General features: G+C 44.0%; 1 protein-coding gene across 1 annotated transcript in view; it reads right to left on the reverse strand.

The window, feature by feature from the left end:
* Positions 1–26785, reverse strand: part of MYO3B (myosin IIIB) — a 222882-nt gene that overhangs the window by 40359 nt on the left and 155738 nt on the right. Inside the window, 4 exon segments of the mRNA XM_033168350.1 lie at positions 711–774; positions 11493–11607; positions 21005–21085; positions 23242–23404. Of these exon segments, the coding sequence (XP_033024241.1) occupies positions 711–774; positions 11493–11607; positions 21005–21085; positions 23242–23404 (423 nt within the window).

Here is a 26785-nt window from a genome sequence, read left to right on the forward strand (position 1 = left end):
CACCTGCATCTCCGAATGTTTATTTCTTTCCTGCCACCGGTTCACTCCTGTACCCCGGCACAGAGGCAACTAATAATGGCGTATACTGTATGCTGATTTTCCTCTCAAAGTTAATTTGTATCTTTAGAAGAAGAGGGGGGGGAAAGCTATAGGAAGGTATTAATCTGCTTAACATTTCTAAGTACATCATCCAAGGGATTTTGTTTTTTTAATCTTACATATGCTCAGCAGAGTTACTGGCAAAAACGGTACATTTTCTTCATTTCATCCTTTCAACATCAAATGGTAAGCAGCAAAAATTGGATCAGACTTCAAAGACTGTGCTGTGCTCCCAGTCACAGAGCGACTCCTCCATTTCACATATTGAATTCAAGCAGGATATCAAAGTGCTACCAAAGAACCTCAGGTCCTTACTAAAAAAAAGAGGCTCTAACATCTGTAGAAAGTGAAGTGCACAGACAAATCACCTCAGGGAGCAGCTAGCATTTATTCTCAGCAGCAGATTTCCAGCCTTTTGATTCCCTTATTCACTGTACCTCCCTGTCTTTCTACAGAACTAAAGTTCTTAGCAAGCAGCCTTTTGTCTCAAAGACTTCAAAACACCACTAACGGTTTCATGTTCTGATGGTTATGCCAAGAAACCATGAACACGCTTCAGAACTGTAGATGCAGGGATTTCATGTCATTTTAGAGCCTGAGCTTCATAGTACCTTGCTTGTTTGTTTGTCGAGAAAATCCAGCTCTGTAGGAGAAGTTGCGCTGTTGCTTGGCTGCCTAAAACACAACAAGAAGTTATAACCATTGTTGTCATTTTAATAATACTACTATTTGTCTGTTAATTTTTTAAAAAAAAATTATCCACATGTACCCAGCCCCTCAATCATGCTTCCTCATTAGGTAAGCAAATTACTGTTTTATTTTACTTTATAGGAATAATTTATTATTGGCCAAGTACATTTTCCAACATACTTGGAATTTGTTTCGGCTACATTGCAATGTAAACATACAGACACTGTTCCTCTCACAATACAAAGAAACCCCAACCATAATTTACCTCCCCTTCAGCTATACAACTACGAATTTAAAAATTTAATGGCACAAGGGAAAAAACTATTCTTGTGCCTGGCCGGTTTTGTATATGAAGTCCTGTAGCGACGTCCAGATGGAAGTAAATCAAGCAGATGATGACCGGGATGTAAAGGATCTGCTACAATTCTCTCTGCTCTCTTCCTAACTCGGGTAGCATAAATAAATTATTTCAGTTCAGTTCATGGCTCACCTACCATTCATCAAACAAATGACACCAGGATGGGATACACGAAACCAATCTCACAATACAACAATTCCATTATAAATAAAACCTAGTACAGTGGCACCTTGGTTCTCAAATGTAATCCGTTCCAGAAGTCCATTTGACTTCCAAAACGTTTGAAAACCAAGGCGCAGCTTCCGATTGGCTGCAGTAGCTTCCTGCACTCAAGCAGAAGCCGCGTTGGACATTCGGCTTCTGAAAAACGTTTGGAAACCGGAACACTTACTTCCGGGTTTTTGGCATTCAGGAGCCGATTTGTTCGTCAACTAAGCCATTCGAGAACCAAGGTTCCACTGTATAATTATCAGGGTGTGTATGTGTGTGTATGTGCACACACACACACACACACACTTCTGAATTTACTGTTTTAAAATATTAAAAGCATAATGTATATATCATGATTGTGCATGGAAAACATTGCTTTAAAATTAATAAAACAACAGGTCTCCTTCAGTAAAAACATTGGTTAGGATCAATAGTCGTGATATGCAGGGGAATTGTACATGCAGCCAAAACTTTGTTTGTTTATTTGCATGTCTCTGCTGCCTTTAGAAGAGGCAAGCCACTTTTAAAAATTCAATGCACTATGCAGCTTGTCTCTTCAGCAGACAACTGCTAGCTCCCAAACATGAAAACCAAAGCTCTAAGTAGCGCATGGCATTCTCTCCTCCACACACTTATCACCTCTTTTGTTACCCTCAACTTGAAATGCCTCTTCCAGGCATTTCAAACTAGTAACTCTCAGCTCTCATCTATTTCTGTCTCTCAGCTCAAAAATCCTCACCCCCCCCCAAAAAATCATATCCCTAGATTGTATTGGTGTCTGATCCCCAACACTGCAGTGTGTTGTCCATTTAGGAAACATCCAAAGCTATTAAAGGAACATTAATATGCAAGTTTGTTTGTTTTTTTAAATCAAATTATTAACTTTTGTCAAGCAACTCTTTAGGCAAAATGGTAATGACCACAGATCCATTCACAGGAATCTGGCAGCCAAACTTATATCAGTATTGACATATGTGCAAATATATTGCGTCTGGGTGAATTCCCCCCCCCCCAATGCCATGGGGCATAGTGGCGACTTTCAGGTGGGTGGGTACAGGGGTGTAGCAAGGTAAATTGGTACCCGGGGGCAAAAAAAAATTTGTTCCCCCCCCCCGAGGCATGGGAAGGTCAGGTGGTAGGTTACCCGGTGTGGAAAATTTCTTGTTTGTCAACCCCCCCATTGATCCCCCCCCCCGCAAAAATGGTTTTATGTTATTTCATATTTTCTTACAAAGGAATAATAACAAGTAGTAATAATAATAAAACTTTTATTTATATCCCACCCACCCTGGCCAAAGTCGGGCTCAGGGTGGCTAACATCAGATACATAACATTGGTATAAAATCAAACAATAATTAAATTACCTCCTGAAAAAATCTCAAAATCAAATTAAAGTCTAATTAGATGGCTTTCCACAGGGTTAGGGTTGGGAACAGTAAGTGTTCTCTGAACTGAAATTTCAGCCTTCATGACATAGGAAAACAGCCAAGTGAACAGCTATTTTGGTGGAGGAGGGTCAAGATATTAACCGATATGCATTAAATTTCATATATAGCTATATAATCCCTAGTATAGTAAGATAAGACCTTCGGAGCAGGCATTAAAAAAAATTCAAAAAAAATTTCCCCCAATAATTTGATAATTTGTCACCCCCTCTATTATGGAACCCGGGGCGCCCCCCGCCCCCCCTTGCTACACCCCTGGGTAGGTATGTGGAACCTGCAGCACTTTCAGGAGACGGAGGTGGATGAGGGCTTTTCATTAATTTATCTTTTTTCTCAATTGTTATATTTTTACTTTTTTGCGAGCACTACCTACAGAATTTGTACTGTGTGGTGTCTCATAAATACAAATAAAACCAAGCACTAAATAATAAAAATTAAAGACAAGGGGAAACATGTTGCCACTGTTGCAAGCAGCAACTTGGAAATGTGGCTGGAGTGCCCTGTGACAGGGCCAGCCCACCCATGAGGCAAAACGTGAGGAGACTGCCTCAGGCAGCAGATCCCAATGTCAATCTTTCTTCCCTCACCCCTTCTTCCCTGGCGGGAAGGGGGGCACCATTTTGAGACCTGCCTCAGGTGCCAAAATGTCTTGGGCCAGCCTTGCCCCATGAGAAAGCTAGCATGCAATGGTATCGGGGAAACATGGAGGGGGAAATAAGTCTGAACTTTTTCAGGGGCATTTTTCAAGGTACTCCCTCCCTCCCATATCCCACAAGCGTCTCCACTCCCATCATTCTACCCGGACACTAAGGTCCAGTGCTGAGGGCCTTCTGGCGGTTCCCTCTCTGCGAGAAGCCAAGTTACAGGGGACCAGGCAGAGGGCCTTCTCGGTAGTGGCACCCGCCCTGTGGAACACCCTCCCACCAGATGTCAAAGAGAAAACCAACTACCAGACTTTTAGAAGACATCTGAAGGCAGCCCTGTTTAAGGAAGCTTTTTAATGTTTAATAGACTATTGTATTTTAATATTTTGTTGGAAGCTGCCCAGAGTGGCTGCGGAAACCCAGCCAGATGGGCAGGGTATAAATAATAATAATAATAATAATAATAATAATAATAATAATAGTAAGTCCTGGTCTTAAAAACAGATGGTGAGAGCTGAACCCTATTGCAAATTTAGTCCTGTGAGAAATGAAACGAAACTTGTTGAGTAACAAGAACACAAGTTATGCTTTCCTGGTTTAATTAAGGACAACGATGCAAAGAGCCACATACCATAAAGAGGCAGTAGTTCCTCTCAAGAACCTATTTCCCAGTGTGATGGCTTACGTAATTTGTGGCTTGTGGCTAAAAGGATATCACTGCACCTCTGCTTGGCCACTTAATTCGTTAAGGCCTCATCCTGCGGCTGCTGAAGTCAATGGGAACATTCATCACCTACAAATGTACCATGCAGGACAGATTCTTGAAATGAATGGGCCACTTGACTGTGACAGGAGTTAGCTGCTCGCATAGATCACACCTATGCCTTTCCTTTCCCCAAAACATTGCAGCCTCTTTTATTATCAAGAAAAATGTTCCACCATCCATATTTGGTATGTGGACTTGTTATTTCTTTGACTGTCTCCAGCTGTATTATATCCTTCTGAATGTGGTTCAATCATCTGAATTGTGTAATGCACTGGCAGTATTGATATTCTCCTGTTAATTATGTTGCTTTGACTGTATACCGTACTTTATATTTGACTTTCTTCAGTAATGTTTTCTGTGGATTGTTTTATTGATGTTTTAATGTGCTGTGAGATGCGCTTTGAGAATCTTCTTAAAAATATAAAGCGGTATACGAATGAAATTAATAATAATAATAATAATAATAATAATAATAATAATAATAATAATTTAAATCAATTCTCTACCAGTGATTATGTGAAGCTTTTACGGAAACTCCAAAAGGACATGAGAAGAATCCTAATGGGTCAAACCAAGAGCTCAACTGGTCCAGCATCATAATGTCACCACTAGATGCCTATTGCGAAGCCCCCAAGCAGGCCAGGAACACAACAGCCCTTTCCCATTCAACTGGTATTCAGAGAGATACTGCCTTTGATATGGAAAGGAACACCACTGCACTATATTAGGAGTCACTGCTGCTGAAGAAGGGTTTGTTCCAAAACGCACTGGGCCAGGAAAACTTTACTTGTGCACCTAGAAGTCTCTCCTCCCTTTCTCTTCCTGGGGTTGGAGCCACCCTTGAAATAATAATAATAATAATAATAATAATAATAATAATAATAATAATAATAATAATAATAATTTATACCCCACGCATCTGGCTGGGTTTCCCCAGCCACTCTGGGTGGCTCCCAACAGAATATTAAAAACATGATAAAACATCAAACATTAAAAACTTCCCTAAACAGGGTTGCCTTCAGATGTCTTCTAAAAGTCAGATAGTTCTTTATTTCCTTGACATCTGATGGGAGGGCGTTCCACAGGGCGGGCGCCACTACCGAGAAGGCCCTCTGCTTGGTTCCCTGTAACCTGGCTTCTCGCAGTGAGGGAACCACCAGAAGGCCCTTGGAGCTGGACCTCAGTATCCGGGCTGAATGATGGGGGTGGAGACACTCCTTCAGGTATACTGGACCGAGGCCGTTTAGGGCTTTAAAGGTCAGCACCAACACTTTGAATTGTGCCTGGAAATGTACTGGGAGCCAATGCAGGTCTCTCAGGACCGGTGTTATATGGTCTCGGCAGCCACTTCCAGTCACAAGTCTAGCTGCCGCATTCTGGATTAACTGTAGTTTCTGGGTCACCTTCAAAGGTAGCCCCACCTACAGCACATTGCAGTAGTCCAAGCGGGAGATAACCAGAGCATGCTCTACTCTGGCGAGACAGTCCGCGGGCAGGTAGGGTCTCAGCCTGCATACCAGATGGAGCAGGTAAACAGCTGCCCTGGACACAGAATTGACCTGCGTCTCCATGAACAGCTGTGAGTCCAAAATGACTCGCAGGCTGCACACCTGGTCATTCAGGGGTACAGTTACCCCCATCTTGCATTACATTAGGGAAAATTGCTTGCAAAATGTGTTTATTAGTCAAAGCTGCATACAAGAATGTGCCTCTTGGTAGAAATTTGCACTAAAATGCTGGTGAATTTTTAAGAGGGTTCCCCCCCCCCGCTTTCTTCTTTTTAAATTGGAAATTGCCGCAGAAATGCAAAGAATTGAATTTAAGATTGGAAAAATGAGAAACCGAGAGAAACCAAAATTGGCAGATCCATCTCTTGAACCCTCCAAATGTAAACTGTAGTGGTGGTGCCGGGGACTGCAAGAGAAAGAGGCCTTTGGAATAAATATAATAACTTACTTTTAAAAAATGTTTATTGCGTGTTTTTTTGTTTACGCTGTGAGCCATCTTGAGTCCTGCGCTTGGAAAAAGGTGGAATATTAATCAAACCAACAAATTATCCAATTTCCATAGCGGTTCGTGTTGGTTCTTGACCTTGGGTTTATAAAACAATGTCCAAAATCTAGAGTCAAGGACTGCACTCTTGTGTGTGCTTTCTTAGAAGCGATCCCCAGTAAAGTCTGCGGAACTAAGTAAACACCCATAGATTTGGGGTGCACAATTTTTATAATTCTCATCAGCATCTAGTTTCTGTGGACATATTTGCCAATATAAATACAAAAAATAATAATCAACCGATGAATAATTTTACTTGGCGTTACTGTGTTGTTACCAGAAACATTGTACAATCTACATTTGATTTTCATATATATATATATATATATATATATATATATATATATATATATATATATATATATATAAACAAACTCCATCAATCCTTTCCACTTTGTCAATGCAAAAATAAAACACAAGTTCCGTTGCTCCCTTTGATCTGGTGTGGGAAAGGTTTTGCATGTGTTGAATGTATCATGTTCTTTTGAGGCATCCATTAGATCTTGACAGGTACAGTGAGTTGCATTGTAACACTTTGTTTAGAGATATTGTCGGATGAGTTGAAATGATAAATGGTGCCATCACGTGAATGTAAATCATCTGCTTCCCTTTTCAAAATGCCACTCAGACAAAAACTGAGCCACAGAAGAGAGCCTTCTCTTGTGACTAAAGACTGCGTATCAAGTGAGCGATTCAGCAACAGGCAAATTCTTAGGACTTCCTCAGCTAAGAAGTGAGGATTTCTCCTCAGAATCACTGCGGGAGGGAGATACCAAGCCTCCCCCACAAATAAAGAAATTAGTATGGGGGACACTTCATCCCCCTGACCAAAACTCTGAGGGAAAGAGAAATCTGGAAGGCAGCTGAAGCAGTTTTTTTTTTTTTTTGGTAGCGATAGGTGGCTTCAACTACTCTAGGTAATGGCCTACCTTATAGAAGATGGTATTCTGTTTGAAGGACTGGTGATTGACTCCTCCATTTGAAAGGTAGTGGTGTCTGGATCAAATCTGATTTAAAGATAAGGAATCCTAAGAAGGGAGAGCAGGGGCTTTGACATTACCTATCAACATTTAACATCAGACAGTAGACTGAACATGTCAGTCTTCCCCACTAGAATGACATGTATTTCTATTTAAATTATAGTAATCATTTCTAGATTTGCATCTTACATGCAAAATAGCATTTGCAAACCTTGTCCTGTTTGGGGGGGGGGGTGTAATACTTTTTCTTGCTTTTGGCAATGCATGATTGACTCATAGCTGTCAACCTTGCCTTTTTTTGCAGTGGGAAACAGTGCTGGAATAAGGCATTTTCCCGCAAAAAAAAGGGAAAGTTGACAGCTATGGATTGGCTATCCTGAACTACTCACACGAGATGCAAAAAGATAGGCAATTTCAAGATTCAATAAATGTGTTAAAGAAGGATTTGAGTTGTTGCTCAAGATTTGAGAAATACCCACTTATAAACAGATCTGTGTAGATAGCCACAAATAAAAGGAAATATTTTTCAGAATAGCTTTAACACTACACCTGAAAAGAGCAAAAAGCACTCCCAAGTACTTTTGAGTTGTTTTCCTTTTGTGTTTTGAGTTGTTTCCCATTTTTTAAAAAAAATTCTTTCTTTTTTAAAAAGGCTAAAGAAAAGCAACATACAGTGGTACCTCGGGTTACCTACCTGATCAGTTCCGGGGTGCCATTCGCACCCTGAAAAGTACGCAACCCAAGCGTCCATTTTGCGCATGTGCGAACACAGGACACTTCTGCGCATACTTCCGGGTTTGCGGAGTGCACAACCCGAGGTATGACTGTACTCTGTCGACAGTGGAATTGAGCCAAAGATTTTGCCTGTGCTTAAAGATAACGCAGAGCTCACTTTGTGTTCTGCAAAGCAAAGCTGTGTGAGGCTTTGCCCAATTTGAGCTCTCCATATTTTCTTTGCAAATATTGGTCATTACAAGTGTTTCTGACAGTGGAGCTTCCTAGAGCACATCTCTCTCCCCCATGACAGCGCCAGTGGTTTACTCTTCCTCTCATTTCATTACAAGTCTTAAATATGGTTCCCACAAAAATATAACCATATTTTGACATTCCTGTTTGTAGCCTGCTGACAGCTTTCAGATGTGCTTGGATAATCAAGCAACTCTTTCATCAATATAAGAAGCATTTAGCAAAACATTAAAAAAACACAAAATATTATATAGGTAGTCAGCTTTCAGAAAAATAATCTTTGAATGACTGATAATCTGTTTCAGGGATTGCTGTGGAAATTGGGATAGCCCAGACATTGATATCATCTTTAAAACATCAGTTCCCTCCAGCACTTCGTAATACCACCCAATGTTTCTGCCTGACTTTATATTTATCTGCTGTGTTTGTCTCTCTTTTATGTTATATTGGCAGAGCAATTTTTTAAGCCCGAACTTACCAGAACTAGTTCCGGCACCTCTCAGGTGGGCACCATTGCCATTCTAAGAGAACAAGAGAGGCCTTCATTGTGGGTTCTGGCACCTCTTTTTCTAGAAAAATAGTGCTGTATATTGGTTTTTTAAATTAAGAGTTATTGTATTGTATAGTTGGTTTCAATCATTGGAAGTCACCCTCAGTAATGCACTAGAAGGACGGGATATAAATTCTCTCGTGTGTGTGTGTGTGTGTGTGTGTGTGTGTATCTGTCTGTGTTGCCATTGATGATAGCCAAGTGTAAGACCAGTTTACAGCATCTTATAGTGTCAAGGCAAAGGAATGAATGTGCATTAGCAATGACCACAGGCTTTTGGAATCTCCACTGTCCAGCTACAGGTTGCGATGGGATACCAGCCCACTAATTGCTGAACCCTACCTTGAGCATTTACTTGCTAGCCCTGGGTGTGTCCTGAACAACACAGAGAATTGAATTTTGGAGTAACACTACAGCAACCCTGCATCTATGGGACCACATGGACAAGGACATACCAAAAGCAACTAAATTAAACATTGAAATATTATTTTTCATCATCTTTCCAGCCATATGGTTAGCAGCAGCAGTCACAAGTGGAGGGGTGGGGCTTTTATTGGGCCAAACAAAACTAGAAAATGGGCGTAGATCTTAATTTCCCATGCAACTAAGACTCTTCTCCTGTGAAAAGATGTTGCGATTCTCATCTGAATCCAATGGTCGTTAAGGCATGTATCCAGCACTCTACAGAACCAATCTTTCAAAATTCATTGACCACAAGCTGAAGATGAGCATTATAAGCCACAAACTGGCATCTTAACACGATACATACTGCATGATTCAGCTGTATACAAGATTGATTGAGACAACCCCCAGAATGTTGTCGATTCACGATGAATATACTTGCCTATGAATATACATGCATAGGATCAAGCTGCAGATTAAAAGCCCACAAATACATGTGGCTAATTCTTTCAAACATGACGAAACAGAATACTGTATTTTCCCCTGTATTGGACGTCCCCTATTTTGGGGGACTCCAAATTAAGAAAATGGGGGGGGGGAGATTGCCCTGACTTGTTGACGAAAATCGCTCACTCACAGACCAACGCTGCCAGCCGCTCATGTCTAAAAAGCCGCCTGTCCCTCGCTGGCAGAATCAGCCAATCACCAGCATACATATGGCAGCGACAACCAATCAACTACAGCCCTTTCACAGCCACCAAAAACACATCCAATAGCCGCTGACAATCTCTGATTCGTGGCAGCAAAAAATCCAACATCCCCCCTTTACGCTACCCATGTATAAGACGACCCCCCTTTAAACTTTATTTTATAATAAAAAAGCTCTAATACACGGAAAAATACAGCAAGTCCAGAATAATACCACAATGTTAGAAGTTCAATAGATTATTCATTTCTTAGAAGCTCTGAAAAGCAGGTTTTTCTACTAGTGTATGGAACAGAACAAGTATCACAGAAGACTAGTGGAGTTTGTGAGGCAGAGACACAAATTAAAGTATATTGGCCTATCTAGGAAGAGATCAGTGGAACTGTTTTGTATGATGGCTTAAGAGGCAAAAGCTCCCATCATCTCCCCTGCTGGAGAAAACACATGATGTGAGCAGTGATTCAATGTGTGGAAATGGAGACAAGGGAGCAGCTCCAGGTGGCGTTCACAACCTTTGTAAGAAGAAGAAGAGTTTGGATTTGATGTCCCGCTTTATCACTACCCGAAGGAGTCTCAAAGCGGCTAACATTCTCCTTTCCCTTCGTCCCCCTCAACAAACACTCTGTGAGGTGAGTGGGGCTGAGAGACTTCAAAGAAGTGTGACTAGCCCAAGGTCACCCAGCAGCTGCACGTGGAGGAGCGGAGACGCGAACCCGGTTCACCAGATTACGAGTCTACCACTCTTAAATACTACACCACACTGGCTGCTTGCCATGTGGATTGGGCCTGGTGTGTGCTAGGGAGATTTTCCATAATAGCAGCATCCAGTCGCAGCCACAAAGACTCTCTGTGAGATTAGACTGATCCACACAGTAAGCTGCTTGTAGTTCTTAGGACTCTGCCTGAAGTTGCAGCAGGTTAACGCATAAAGTTCACAATAAAGGGAAAACATAAACTGATAGAAGCAGCGGTAGAGCTTTTCATTCCCCCCAACAGCTTCCATGGTTCACGCAGCTTGTGAGAGGCTGCGTCACACATTTTACAGGTGAATGCAACAAATGCTTGTCTGCAGAAGTGTATCAGACAGGTACAACTCTCAGAAACTGTGACTGGTTATTGGCAATACCTGAAGGAGTGTCTCCACCCCCAACGTTCTGCCCAGACACTGAGCTTCAGCTCTGAGGGCCTTCTGGCGGTTCCCTCACTGCAAGAAGTGAGGTTACAGGGAACCAGGCAGAGGGCCTTCTCGGTAGTGGCGCCCGCCCTGTGGAACGCCATCTCATCGGATGTCAAGGAAATAAACAGCTACTGTATCTGACTTTTAGAAGACATCTGAAGGCAGCCCTGTTTAGGGAAGTTTTTAATGTTTGATGTTTTATCACATTATTATTATTATTATTATTATTATTATTATTATTCTGATGGGAGCTGCCCAGAGTGTCTGGGGAAACCCAGCCAGATGGGCAGGGTATAAATAATAAATTATGATGATGATGGTGATGACATCTTTGGGTTTGTTGCCATTTAATGTGCAAAGCAGTCCAGTGATTCAGAGAACAAGCATTTTTTTGTTTCCACACACTTTCCCTCTCACCTCTCTTTGGACAGAATAACCAAAACTCACCCGTTTTCTTCGCAACTCAGACCAGAAGCAAAGCTCATGGGCTGTGTATCTGATGGGCAGCCACCGCTCTCCTTCATTCTGATGTATTTTTTGCGAGCTAAGTATCCCCTGAAAGCTAAGCAGACAGCAAGAAAGGCAAGGTTAAAACATGGGGCGAGAGTCCCTGAACTGTTGCGGCAGAAGAATGACAAAAATATTTGTCCAAGGCCTGAGAAACAAAATTAATTTGTTCATAGCGCTGACAAAACGCTCGCCATTGTGATGGGTGGTACCTGTACGGAGGGAGGGTCTCTATATGTCAAGGGTGGGAGAAACACCTTGGCATGGATGCCACTTTTATTGAGTGCAACGCTGCCCTGCAATCCCACTTTCCTGAGAGTTAGTCCCACTGAATTCAGCAGGACTTGCTTCTGAGCAAACATGGTTAGGCTTGCAGTCTAGAATGCAGTAGACTCAAGCTGAAGCAAACAGTGGTGCAGGAAAGACTGTTATGTTACAAATGAGCAGAGTCTAAAATAAAATAAAAATATCTATCTATCTCATCAGCAACTTACCTCTTTTTTGAAATAATTTTTATTTGATTTTACAAGTGTAAAGTTATAACAATACAAAATACATATCCATATTTAGAGATTTCTCCGAATCTCTGGACTTCCCACCATCCCCTCCCCTCCATCGGTCCTTTTGTCAACCTTTTCAACTGCATGTCATTTCATCATCCATGTTTTATATCTCTCCATATTGTCCATGATAATTGCTACATTACAAGTGTTATTAGAATCCTGCTAATGCAGGCACCCCCCAAACTTTGCCCTCCAGTTGTTTTGGGACTACAACTCCCATCATCTCTAGCTAACAGGACCAGTGGTCAGGGATGATGGGAATTGTAGTCCCAAAACATCTGGAGGGCCGAGTTTGGGGATGCCTGTGCTAATGTTTTCATCTGCTTACCGTGCTCTCCTAGATAATTTATAAATTTCCCCCATTCTTTATCTTCTGGGTTCCTGAGCTTTCCGGTCAGTTTTGACATTTCATTGTACTCCATCAGCTTGATTTGCCATTCCTCTTTGGTAGGGACTTTGTCATCTTTCCATCTCTGGGCTGATCAGCAACTTATCAATCCATATACAGATATATAAACCACTTCTCAAGGTTCTGTCACACTCTGGTGTGACCAAGGAGCAGAATCTAGGGGACAGTGTTTCTCTATGTACTACATACACGATACACCCTTGAGGACGCCCCACTAGTATGGAGAAGACAGCCTTGCCTGCACAGAATTAGACCAATGAAGCAATATGAACCATTCACTTAAAAGGGGAAAAGACAAGGGCTCATATGGGGATATGACTGCAACAGGGACTAAACTTGATCCATCACTCTGGTGACTCCAGCCATTAAGAAATATTCCACCACCTTTTGAAACCATCTATTCTAGGTTCTGCTTGTTGCTCATACTAGAATGTGCTAGAACTTTGAGAAATTGTCTTTAAACACCCACACCTGTTGATTAGATAAACAGATGATTTGTTATTTCAGATTCTTAACTCATTTGTAATGTTGCAATTTTCCCAGCACCGTTTATTGCTTCAGTTAAAACAAAAACAAAATCCTCATTCTTGTCCTGATTCATTCTATAGGCTGGTTTACACAACTATTATTTGTCATTTTTATAAATGTCTCAAATTATGCAACTCTATGGAGAAACTTAAATGCAAACCAGTAGAACCATACCCTCCAACATTTCTCTGGTGAAAACAGGGACGGGCTAAGAAACATTCTGGAATCAAATCAGAAACCAAGATGGCTTCTGTAAATCTGGGACTGAGCCTGGAAAACAGGAACACTTGGAGGGTGTGCAGAACACTTCCCTCAATATTGGTGGCTACACGAAGAACCACCGTGTCACTTTGGTACTGTACTTTCACATGGCACTGTAGGGATAGGTTTGTCAGAGGCTATCATGCAGAGAAAAAGAAGCATTTGTTCCAGCTGCCTGTGAATGGATGAGATGGCAAGATCTGATGCTATGAAACAAAAGACTCAAGGCAGATTTGAAAATGACACTAAGTCTTGCAAAGCAGGCGCTATAATATACATCAGATGACTAGTGGATCTGGTCCAAATCTGACCGCTTGAGGGGGGTGAGGCTTGCTCCCGGCCCCAACTGTGAACGCAGGAACGTTAAGAGAGTTGCTACAGTGATGGGACTTGCCGGGGATTACGGCAGAAGCTTGGCCCTAGCTTCAACTCCTTTCCCAAAGCGGCCCACTGGCAGAACTAGCTGCTGATGAAAGAGTCCTATGATCTTCCCTGCTTCCCGCTTTGCTGAACAAATAATGCCAGCAGCAAATCAATGCAAATATGAATGGGTTTGAAACACGCCGCGGTGCAGCAGGAATACCAGGGACAGCTCACACGCTGTAGCATTTAGATAGATGCAAATCATTTCCCAGCAAAGATGTTTACAGAATATCCTGTTAGCGTTAAGAAGGCAGGGGGGGGGAGGAGAGAGGGGTGGGAGGGAAAGCTGACGTCAGGTGGGCGAGCCATCACAGCTATTTGCATCTCTGACTATCCCTGGTTTTGACACTAAGCACTTGGCTCAAGGAGTGTGAAATTAGCAGGCACACACCGCTAGTGCCCCAGGAACAATCCCCACATCAATGAAGAAGAATGATTACCAGCTGCCACTTTATTTTCACCTTATGCATTTAATAATATTCTCCGATGCACCGCCATAATGAATTAGATCCCAATCTTCGCATTGCTAATGATGGGACTATTAAGACTCAGGGCCAACGGAGTAAGACTTGAAATGAATATTGCTATCGTTTTATTATTAGTCATTTGGGGCGAAGTGTAACTTGCACACTGGGAATACTGATACAGTATTGACACAAAACGAGGCTCCCCTCAGCTTCAACAGACAGCACATCAAGATTGCTGTTACATACAGGAGACGGGTGCACTGCCCATAAAACGTGCTGAGGCGTATCGGTCATTCACAGTGTGGTTCAAATTTGGTAAACGAAAAAGAGGGCGCCTCCAACCCCACTCCCCAATTATCTCCAGGAGAAACGAATGCTGTAGGACCTGATTTAGGCCAGCCCACCCCAACTGGTACCCTCTAGATCAGTGATGGCCAAACTTGGCCCTCCAGCTGTTTTGGTATATAACGCAGGAGAAAAGGGGTTTAACAAAAACACTGGGGGGAGTGGGGGTGGGAAGTCAATATATAGAATCCTAGAACTGCAGAGTTGGAAGGGACCCTGAGGATCATCTAGTCCAGCCCCCTGCAATGCAGGAATATGCAGCTGTCCTATACAAGGATCGAACCTGCAACCTTGGGGTTATCAGCACCACGCTCTAACCTAATGAAACAAAACAAAACAAAATAAAAAATTCCTTCCAGTAGCACCTTAGAGACCAACCAAGTTTGTTCTTGGTATGAGCACATTTCTTCAGATGTGCATGCACACGAAAGCTCATACCAAGAACAAACTTAGTTGGTCTCTAAGGTGCTACTGGAAGGAATTTTTTATTTTGTTTTGTTTTGACTATGGCAGACCAACACGGCTACCTACCTGTAACTGGAACTAATGAAACAATGCGACTGTTTAATTTGAAGTCAATTTGTAAAAAAAAGAAAAAGGAAATTCAATAACAATTATATCAAAGCAGAGAGAGACTGAGCAACAATGAGCGGAAATTATTAATCCTGCAGCCACCTCTTTACTTCCAGTTTAAATAAGTGCAGGACTTCAAATTCTAGGATCTGCTTTCTCCTTCTTCAACTCTACAGTGACTTGTTTTGCGGCAGCACTATACTTCCTCTTAGGGAATGGATTCTCAAGTGCATTTGGGTTTTAAAAAGAACAAATAATGTTCCTATCCCCATTGGAGGATAGAAACAAACATTTACTCCCCCACCCAACCATTCCAACATTTCATCTGATGTCTGTTGCTGTTCTCCTTGGTTCCACTGAGAACGCCTAGCCCAGCCGCTCGGGTATGCGAAAGGCATCTGTTTATTTTCAAAATGCAAATGCAGCCCACCTCCAAAGACTGCACTGCAAGGAAATGAGCAACCTGAACAAATCACGAGGGGTCCAGCCCCCCACCCTGATCAGAAGCCATATGTACATTTTCCTATCTGGCCAAGATCTCTTGCTGTCAAAACCACTCAGAGGATATCCTGAAATCTTGAATGAAGGCACCCCACCCCCACCCCACTTGCAACAATTAAAATGAGCAGGCTAATCCTGGAAGAATTATTCAGGCAAATCATTTTTCACACAGTATGAAGCAATGATAAGGTCATTTACAAAAGAAACCACTGCCTTTGAAATGGCAACTTGTAGGCAGGGGGACCTGCCTGGAGGAGGGCCATAGATAACACTGAAGGCTGTGCGTCGTCGTCCCCCCCCCCCGCCGCCCCCTTTCCCCACATCCCAACAACACCAGCCTCATAGTCTTTGGAACAGATTCTGATGAGGGAAGGGTCCAATAAGGTTAATACCCCCACTTTGATCTCTGTCAAGGCAAGAATTAATTTACATTTCAGATGAAAAAGGTTGACAGCATGAAAAGGCATCTTGTTTCTGGTATGTGAATGTGCTGGTAATAGATCGGGAATTCTGAAAGGAAGTTCTGAGGAAGCTAAAGGGATAAGCCTCAGCGCTGCTTTTACTGGGAAGGAGATGAAAGGGAAACAAATCTCAATATGAGCCGCGCTGTAGAAACAAGTAAGCCAAATGCTTCCTAAATTTCAAGACCACCTTTCTTCCTCCCCACCCCTGTAACATTCTCCTTTTCTTTTCTTTCTTTCTCTCCCCCCCCCCAGAGACATATATTTTAATTAGATAGTTCTTTGAATGCCTGGGTAGCAAATGCAACCGATGCACTTCATCGAATCAAAACTCCTCGTGCTTTCTGTGTTAGGCTGATCATATTTCTTGTGAATGAAACACACTGTCCCTTAATTACAACCCCTTTGTGAGCACCGGGGTGTGGGGTCTTTACAACACCAAGCAGTGTTGGTCTAACATGAGCATTGATGTGTTTTTAAAGTAAATTATTTGACTACCCAGCAATAAACATTCCCTGAGTGGCTTATGAAGGGAATACTGAAAACACAGGATGCAAGAATTAAAATCAACAGTAAGCGATAAAAGACAGCCAAAAAAAACCCAAAAGAGAAGCTTTCCTCATAACAAAGGCAGTATAACTAGTTTACGGTATGTATTGAAACCACACTAAGCCACAGCAGTCCACAGTAGATTCAAGATGCTACTTAGAAACCGGGATGAATAACCAAAGTCTTCATCTGGCACTGAAAGAGCCATAGAAAAGGCACCATACTCTGAGCATCGCACATCTGTAGTCTAGCAAAACCAGGGGGGGGGGAAAATGGCTACACATAGTAATTGCTGCTTATATTTTGGAAATATGGATGCAGAGATAAACGAGAGGGACTTGCATTGACCTGTTGCCGCAAAGAGCGCTTCTGCTCCTGATTCCTCCCATTCCACTCCATTCTCCCATTCCTGGTTTTCCATTCCACACCCCCAACCTTCGTGCAGTACCCCATGTCCAGGAAACACATTGACCCCCCCCATAACAAAGCTGTTCTCCTTAAGGATGGGGGAAATGACACTATCCTATTGCTATCATTAGTGCTTTTCTTGGTTCAAAAATGTATATGCGGCGCCGGTATGCATCTATCGATAGACGTATTGTGTGTGCCAGCACAAAATGGCTGCTGAAAAGAGTAGCCGGCCTGACGTACCAGTGGTGTGATTTGTTTGGGGGCAAAAGTGCCTGATAAATAAAATGGTTAAGATAATATATAACTTGCTACATTTGCAAGTTATATCCATGTTATGTATTCAGTGGTCTGTGTTTGCCTAAGCTTGAGTCTGGACTAAGGATTTTGAACCCCTGCGTTCTGATTCGATACATGATATCCAATCACAGGATTTGGGCCTCTGCCATTGGCCCTTAAACTCTGAGTCATGATTCGCAGCTTGGAAGTTTAGACAGCCAATCACGGTGGGAGTGGGAGGGGCCCAGGCCTTCAGAAATGTATATAAGCAGTTGCTTTGCCCCTTTTGTCCAGTTCTGTTAGTTCAATGAAGGTTCTTGCTGCCATCTCTGTGTCTTGCCTCGTGGGATCCCACCTACACTTCATATAACTTGCTCCATTCGCGGGAATAAATATCCATGTTAACGCATCCAATCCGATACCATGACAAGCCACTTTTCGGGGAGGTAGAATTTGATTATGAAATGTTTGTTGTCCTTGCTGCGCTGCATCAGCTGTGGGCTGCCACGCCTAACAGGGAATGCATGTTTTTGTGTCTTGAGGTGACGCACTCTGCACTAGCCCCCAGCAGAATGGGAAAGGCTTGCAGCCACAGGGCCCGGTTTCACGGGCAGCACTGGGAAGCATAGCTGTCAAGTTTCGGATTTGAAAATAAGGGATCAGCAGCCTCACCTATCCCGGGGACAGTCACATGGCAGTGGTGGGCGGAGCCAAAAGAAAAAGTGGGCGGCACTGGTGTGAACGCGCGCAGTAGGCTTACTGTATTTTGGAAACGCTGCCTGTGGGCTACGATGCCTCGGCTGCTCAGCGAGCTCCGGATAAAAAGTTACAAAGTGTGCGCCGCTCCGTCGTATTGTAACGTTTCAAAGCAACAGCCGCCCGTTTTCAAAGGCAGCCAGGCTCCCCCCCCCCCAGCTAACCCTATTGTCTAGCTGAGGGGCTCGGTGGCAGCTGATATGGGCTGATGCAGGGGGCCAAATACGCCCCCCTGTAAGCGCGGGAAATGGCTCCCGCTTGCTTTGAGGCTGCAAGGAGGCGAGGTCTTCCCAGTCCCTGGCCAGCAGGGGGAGGGAGAGGAGCTGCTTCCTTTGAAAAAACGGGAAATTAAAGGGATATAAAAAATAAGGGATGGCAGCGGGAAACTGCTTGAAATAAGGGAGATTCCCGGGGAAAACGGGATACTTGACAGCACTGCTGGGAAGGGCACCTAAGCCTCCCCTCAAGCAAGGCACCCCTCCCTCCACCTGCCCTTCATTGCTGAACTTCGGTCATTAACATCCCCTGTTATTTTTATTTCAGAGATCTTAGCATACGGGACACAACTCACCCACCTAGAAATACACTTTGCCTCGCCTGTGTGTCCCCCCCCACCCCATTTTTTTTTAAAAAAAATTATGGTGCTGTCCCTGCTTGGTTTAGTTATGGCCTGCCTTCTCAAGAGCTACGAGGAGGAACAGCTTGTGCCCAACCATCAAAACCCGTCCGGAGGCAACTACCTGACAACCACAGTATCAAACTTTGAAAACAGCTGTGACTTCCTCTGGGAGCGGCGCTGCCTGCGCATCAATGCAGGGCACAGCGAGTGATAAATATGCCATTCCTTCTGAGCTTGGTAGAGTCGTTTTCCAAGTGCCGGCTACAGAGGATCAGATGCATGCAGTACATTGGCTGAATATGTGAATCGGTGCATTTGAGCATCAAAAAACCCTTTTATTATTGGACGTGTTTCTAGAAGCAGCATCCCTCCTCGTGCACGTGGTGGGGAATGCCTTCTAAGGTCTCACACACCTACGGCAAGCATGGACCGAGTGCCCCTGACCCACAACCATGGGAAAGGGGTGGTGAACTCAGCTGAGCAATGGGAATTTCTGTGCTCAGAGGCAACCCTAGAGAGAGAAAGCCCCTCAGCACTGCAGTATAAACAAAGCTCTCCCAGAGTGCGTGGTATATGATCCTGGGAAATGCATTTCCTGATGAATACTACCAGACAACCTGCATCCTCATAGCAGTAATAATGCAAGAGGGACAGGACAGGAATGGAAAGGTAAAGGACCCCTGGACAGTTAGGTCCAGTCAAAGGTGACTATGGGGTGCGGTGCTCATCTCGCTTTCAGGCCGAGGGAGCCGGCGTTTGTCCACAGACAGCTTTCCGGGTCATGTGGCCAGCAAGACTAAGCCGCTTCTGGTGCAACGGGACACTGTGATGGAAGCCAGAGCACACGGAAATGCTGTTTACCTTCCCGCCGCAGTGGTACCTATTTATCTACTTGCACTGGCATGCTTTGGCAGGAGCTGGGACACCCCATCATGGGGAATCGAACTGTCAACCTTACGATCAGCAAGCCCAAGAGGCTCAGTGGTTTAGACCACAGAGCCACCCGCATCCCATTGGAATGGAAAGACGTAGGTATTGTACAGGCTGACAAAGCACCACCTTACAGTTGTTGCCTTTGTCCAATTTTGGGGGATTCCCTTTAAGCTTCTTGTGTTGCAGCCCAGCCTATTTGGAAGCATCCCTCAGCAGAGAATTTCCAGGGAGTTGTGGGCAGGGTTGACATTTTTATTTATAGGCAGGAACTTGGAGGAACTGAGTTCCCTTACCTTTTTTTCCAAAAATTTTTATTATTATTGTTATTATTATTTGGTCTGGGGGGGCCTGGAATAGATATACACCCAATGCCTGAGTCAAAAATCCACATATATCAATGAAGTTGTGGCCATTTCTAACCCAGATCATTGCCTGGGTTGAGATTGTTAATCACATCTTACATTTAGCAACTGCATGGAGGTGCGGGTGGGCCCGCAATAACAAACAAACAAACACATACGCAAACACACACACACAAACACAAACAAACAAACAACCTTTGTGTTGAGCTCCCTCACCTTTTTTTTTGCATAAAAAACCTGCTGGGGGGGGGGCTGCTGTGAGGAAGAGGCAGGTGGGGAAGTTATGCACAGTAGCCTCTAGAGCAGGGGTGGCCAACTCCCAAAAGACTGTGATCTACTCACAGAGTTAAAAACTGGCAGTGATCTACCCCCTATTTGGGGAGTTCAGGTCAAAGTTGTTGAGATTTTTTTAGGGAGGGGGAAAGGACCGTTTTTTAGGGGTTCAGCTCAAAGTTGTTGAGCTTCTTTGGGGGGGGGGAGCCAGTGATCTACCAATGATCTACCAAAGATGTCCAGTGATCTACCGGTAGCTTGCGATCTACCTGTTGGACGTGCCTGCTCTACAGCATGCCAAGGCTTTTCTCATATTGGTCCCATTTATTTCAGAGTTGCTAATTGAACACACCTTGACTACCTCTTATAAAAAAATGGTATGAATCTGCCTACTCTAAAGATGTATTGCCCCACTGGATAATTAGCAGCATACCACCTTGTTTGCTTTTTTGTGAAAATACCAAGGGCTTTTTCCAAAGGGTAGCAATGCTGGGATGCCTGTAAGACTGACAATGGGGCTGCTGTATTATGAGTCATGTGGACCCTGGTCAGAGCCAGCTCCTCCACCAAGTGCCTGAATGCTGCATTCGAACTTCAGGCACAAGGAGGCCAGCGATCAGGAGAAGCGCCTTTAAGTTCCTTTTGTTTTGGCTGCGCTTGATTTCTGCCAGACACAAACACTGACATGGGAAGTTACCCGCAGTAAAATAGGTGTCAGCTGTGAAAATATTGTTTTAATTACCTGCTTGAATATGAATAGCAGCATCGGTTCTTCTGTTCTTTATATCCTTGAACTTCCTGCGTGCATCATATCCTCTCCAGGCTAAAAATACAAAGCCATGTGTTGTGAATTACGTTCGCTTTAAAGGAAAGGCTGCCGCAGAGTCAGTCAGGAAAAAAAAAAACACGGGCCACCGTTTTGATCCCTTCTGCCTCAGCCTTCTTCCTCACCCCACCAAAGCGCTCTCCCGGTTAAGTGGCCTGTTGAATGCTGGGCTCATGACTGAAGTAGGTTTAAGCAGCTCCCTACTGCTTCAAACAGTTCCTCCAGCCTTTCTGTCACAGCGTGGGCTCTTTGATTAGGTTTGCCACCTCCCCCAGTGGGAAGAAAAACAGTGGCCGAATGCTTGTTTGCATGTGTTGAGTTGTTTGAATATATGCAAATTCAGAACATGGCACAGAGCGCTTCAGCAACTAAGGGTGAACCATTGTTGTTTTTTAAATGTCAGGGGAGCAGCAACCTTTTAGCCCCCAGGTTCCTACACAGAACAGGCCATTTTAATACAAGAAGCGCATCCGTTGCATCTCGATGCGACGAAGTACACTGCAGACCAATGCCACCCCTCATGTCTGTGTCAGCACAAGATGCTCATCTAATAGATTTCCATCTTTTGGGCTCTGCACTAGGCTACAATCTCCAGCAACATCTGCCTGCCTGCACTGGAGGTCAGCTGTGCTGCTGACGTAATGGAAAGCATTTAGGAGCACCATCCACTGCAGACTATGGGATGCCACTGTGTTCCTGTTTAAATAGGAATCTTTCCTCCCATCTTAGCAAAAAAAAAATAAAAAAAAAAAATGGACAGGGCAGAGATAGGTGGAGGCAGGGCTGAGTAACAGGTGACCCACAACTCTCACCAAACCCTTCCCTGTATCAGGTTAGAAGTGACTCACGCTTGCTTTCAAAGCACCCTCTCTCATTGTGAAAGGAGTCACCCCTGGAGGCAGAGGCCTACAGTGTAAGGAACAACGTCCTTGCTTTTTTTGGCACTGAGGGAAGGCACCTGCCAGATCAGAAGCTGCTTTTGGGCCTTGCACTGCTCATCAGCAGGCAAAAACACAGCATACATCTCTAACATCTCCCCCCAGTGTAAAATACAAATGATAAAATTCCTCTGTGAGGTCTCTTTCATGTACCGAGAGACTATCCTTTAAAAACACCTGAAAGCTAACATTTTCAAGGGCAGGGTATATGGAGTTATTGCATCCTGGATAGCTCATTCAGCAGAGCCTGAGACTCTTAATCTCAGGGTTGGGTAAAAGAGTCCTGGGTTGCAGGAGGTTGGACTCAGTGGCGTAGCGGGGGTGGGGCACAGGGGCAGTTGCCTCGGGCGCAAAATTGTTTGGGGTGCAAAATTGTAGCACCTGGTGCTGCCTCAATCCAGCTGAGTGTTTCCGTCTTTGGGCTCCATTGAAAATGGCTTCTCAATGAGAACCAAGAAGTGACCTCTCCAGACAACGGAATGACTCTTATCTCTGCGGCTGTGATCTCCCGGGTAATGCAGATGCCATTGGGCAGTTGAATGCAGATGCATACGTTTCCCTCTGTGCGGCCCCGGGCACTGACAACCCACGCTACGCCACTGGTTGGCCTAGATGAGCCTTGTGGTCCCTGCCAACTCTATGATTCTATAACGTATGCAGAACATTCAGTAGGCCACTGAAAGAATGCATAAACGGCAGGCACTTTGTTGGGGATTCTTTTGTGTCCTTAAACAAATCCCTCCTATGCTGAGCATCCTAAGAAGTCTAACATAGCCTCTAGACCAAACAGGTTCTGCATTCAAACTGAAGGAATATACAGCATTCCAGAAATAGGCCCAGCAGACACAGCAATCATTTGGAATGTAGATGTGCATACTCTTTCCTTAAAAAAAATCAACTTCACACCAGGCAGCCCCTCATTTTTCTTGTGTGCTTCATAGCCCAGAAGAGACAATTAACAGCACTGCTCTTCTTTTGTTTACAGGCAAAGCCTATAAATGTGTTTAAGCAAAGACATTAGCGATTACAAAGTTGATAAGTTAGCAATGAATCTGCATAATGCTGGCATCAGTTAACTGCAGAGGAAGAACCCACCACATGTTATTTGGGGTTTAACATCCAGCTATTAAAAAAACGAATAGGCAATTTGTGCGCAATTTAACAGCTTGAAACTCTGGGATCATCTATGATATAGGGGAACTAGGGAACATTTACCTGACTGAATGGCAATGGCACTGTTTGTTCTTTTCTCTTTGAGTTTCTTGTACCTCCTAGCTCCAAGCCACCCTTTAGTATAAGCCTGCATGGTCACCACCCTGCCTATAACTTCACGCAGAAACAAGTTCAGTTGTTCAACATGGTAATACTTCAAGAAAACCTGCAATGAAACCAACAAGGTCAAACGTGATGTGACACGTAAGTACGATAAAATAATTAAGGAGGGTGTTCTGGACTCTGGAGGGTAATAGGAAAAGGAACAGTGATGCTGGCTGTTGAAAATTGTACTTGCATTGTAAAGCACATTGCCACCTCGCTTGTAAATTAATGTGTAGCATAGCATTTCTTTATGGTGATGGCTGTATTATTTCCTAGGCTGGGTTTTGGCAAGCATGGGATGGGAAAGGAAACAGATGAAGTTTGCATTTAAAGGCGAACCTACAAAATTCACACTTTTACGAAACTATACGAGAACCAAAACACGGCTATCCTTCAAACTCCTTAAATTTTGCAGCGCAGCTACCCAGCCAATCCATGTGTACAAAAATGCATATGTTAAAGTGCTTGGGCAGAAATGCATATATTAGTGAAAATAATGCATGATGTATGGAGATATGTGTACGGAAGGAAAAACTGCATACAAACATGTGTCTGTTAGGAGAAATGCACACTAAAATCCTGATGCTTCATGAGGATTAAAAAAAAATCTCCCACATTTCAGCAGCAATTTGTTAATTGAGTTTATGATTGGCAAAATGAGAAACTGAGAGATCAAAATGGATAGGTCCAGCCATCCCTACAGCAAACAGGAGCCAGTGTGGTGTAGTGGTTAAGAGTGGTAGACTCGTAATCTGGGGAACCGGGTTCGCATCTCCGCACCTCCACATGCAGCTGCTGGGTGACCTTGGGCTAGTCACAGTTCTCTGAAGTCTCTCAGCCCCACTCACCTCGCAGAGTGTTTGTTGTGGGGGAGGAAGGGAAAGGAGAATGTTAGCCGCTTTGAGACTCCTTCGAGTAGTGATAAAGTGGGATATCAAATCCAAACTCCTCCTCCTCCTCCTCCTCCTCCTCCTCTTCTTTTTCTTCTTCTTCTCCACCATGAAAAACAGCTTCTTTTTATGAAGCTCATTTCTGAGCCTGCCTCAGATCCCATCACGCTCCTGGTGGCATAACTGGGAGAATGACAAATCCCTCCCACAACTGACCTGTGAGTGCCCCCAAACCTTATTACTTTTGGGAGTAAAGCAACAATACCTGCGGTGAGTTACTTGAAATGTGGGTCGGGGGTGAGGGTGTAGAAAGAAAGGCAACCCAATCTTCCCTCAATGTTTCTTTCTACAGTTAGTACCTGTAGATTATTTCTCTCTCGCGGGATTTACTTCCTCCCTCCCTCCCCCTGCTTCAGTCAGTCAATGTTGGACCTTTCTTTTTGTTAACCTCAGTACTCCACGATGGCAAAATACAAGTTTTTACTCAGAATGGCTTTGTTTTCCAGCAGTAAAGGTAGAGGTAAAGGAAACCCCGACCATTAGGTCCAGTCGCAGACGACTCTGGGGTTGCGGCGCTCATCTCACTTTATTGGCCGAGGGAGGCAGCGTACAGCTTCCGGGTCATGTGGCCAGCATGACTAAGCTACTTCTGGCGAACCAGAGCAGTGCACGGAAATGCTGTTTACCTTCCCGCCGGAGCTGTAACTATTTATCTACTTGCACTTTGATGTGCTTTCGAACTGCTAGGTTGGCAGGAGTTGGGACCAAGCAACAGGAGCTCACCCCGTCATGGGGATTCGAACCGCTGACCTTCTGATCGGCAAGCCCTAGGCTCTGTGGTTTAACCCACAGCACCACCCACGTCCCTTTTCCAGCAGTAGTAAACCTGAATTTTCTTTATTCTTGCAACCGACAGACTTACTCTCTCTCTCTCTCTCTCTGTGTGTGTGTGTGTGTGTGTATATATATATATATATATTCCAACTCTCATCAGGCTGCTGCAGAGGGATCTCCTGTGGCAGCAAGAAGGGAAATATAGCATGCTGCTATATCAGTATCCTAGGGTTTCAGGGAAATGCTTCTGGAGCATCTGATCTCCTCGGAATGAATTCCAGGAACCCTGGGGAAATTATATTTGTTGGGGATGCAGCAACAACACTCCAGGTGCCGGAAAGTGGGCAGAAAGAGTCCTTCTTCCAACCCGATTGCTGCAACAATTAAGGTGAGGACGTAAGGGGAAGCCGCAGTTTCAGCTGGAGAAAAACCAACCATGGAAGAGGACCAGGTTCAAATGGCAGGTGGCATTATGAGCATGTCACGTTTGTCCTGCTTCCCAGAGGCAGGTGTCGTGGCTACAGTGTCAGACCAGGACCTGGGAGACCAGGGTTCAAACCCCCACTTTGCCATGAAGCTCACTGGGTGACTTTGGGTCAGTCGCTCACTCTCAGCGTGACCTGCTTCACAGGGTTGTTGAAAGGGGGAGATGAGGAGGTGGAAACTGTGTGTGCCACCTTAAGCTCCTTGCAGGAGAGATGGGATAGACCTGCAAATAAATAACGACATCTCGGCAATCGCCGTGCAACATAAGAGGGACCTTTGCAAAATAGGATGGGCTTAGATGGACCTTTGTGTTGATCCAGCAAGGCTTTTCTTACTTTTTAAATGGGTGGGCAGTGTTTTTACATGGGGGAGCCACCAAACTGTGGGATGTAAAAACGTATTGCAGTCAAATACGGTACAACATTCCTACAATGCAGATGCTGGGGAATGCTTTGTATCACTCAGGAGAAAACTTGCTAGTTCCTTCTGAGCTGGGACAGACTTCCTTTGCGTGTGACTTAATGTGGGTGTGGCCTCTTCTTGGACAGAGGAGCACACGGCCTCCATGTTCTGCTCTTCTTGTTCTCCATTTTGTGTTCCTAAGAGTTAGGAGAATTGACTACAGTACTATGTCGCAGTCGCTTGAGACTATTTAGTTATACGTTGTTCTGTAAATTAAGTCTGCCTTCAGGGATCTTATTGTGAACTGGACGATTGTAAGTAAACTAGTTTTATGTTAACTTTAATCAGACGGCCGTGTCTATTCTTTTAGAAGGCCAGTTTAGACATCTTATTCCTGATGTGCATGCAGTGCTTGTCTCTCTCCACCCCACCCCATGCATTCTGACATCTGAATCAGCACTTAAGTTGCACCATTAAGCTCTGCTGAGAACATAATAGGAGCACCACATACTATTTTAAGCATGGGTCCTATTTTGCATTGCCAGTGGAACATCCCTGATTGCAAAAGCTACTGCCCCAGAAGGTCCCTTGCTTCCCCAAGTCTTATAGGAAAAGGAGCAGGAGGCAGCATTCCTCAAGGTTGGCACATCTCCAAAGAACACTGAGGGGCCACAATGTCATTGTATATGTATGTATGAATGTATGTATGTATGTCTGAGAAAGTGTGTGTGTGTGTGTGTTTGTGTAGATCCCTTCTCCTCAAAAGCAGTGCTGCTGTCTGGGAAGAAAACAATTTCACAATCTGTGGGAATCTGTTGTGAGAAGGACGG

Source organism: Lacerta agilis, chromosome 1, assembly GCF_009819535.1.
Source record: "Lacerta agilis isolate rLacAgi1 chromosome 1, rLacAgi1.pri, whole genome shotgun sequence".
NCBI lineage: Eukaryota > Metazoa > Chordata > Lepidosauria > Squamata > Lacertidae > Lacerta > Lacerta agilis.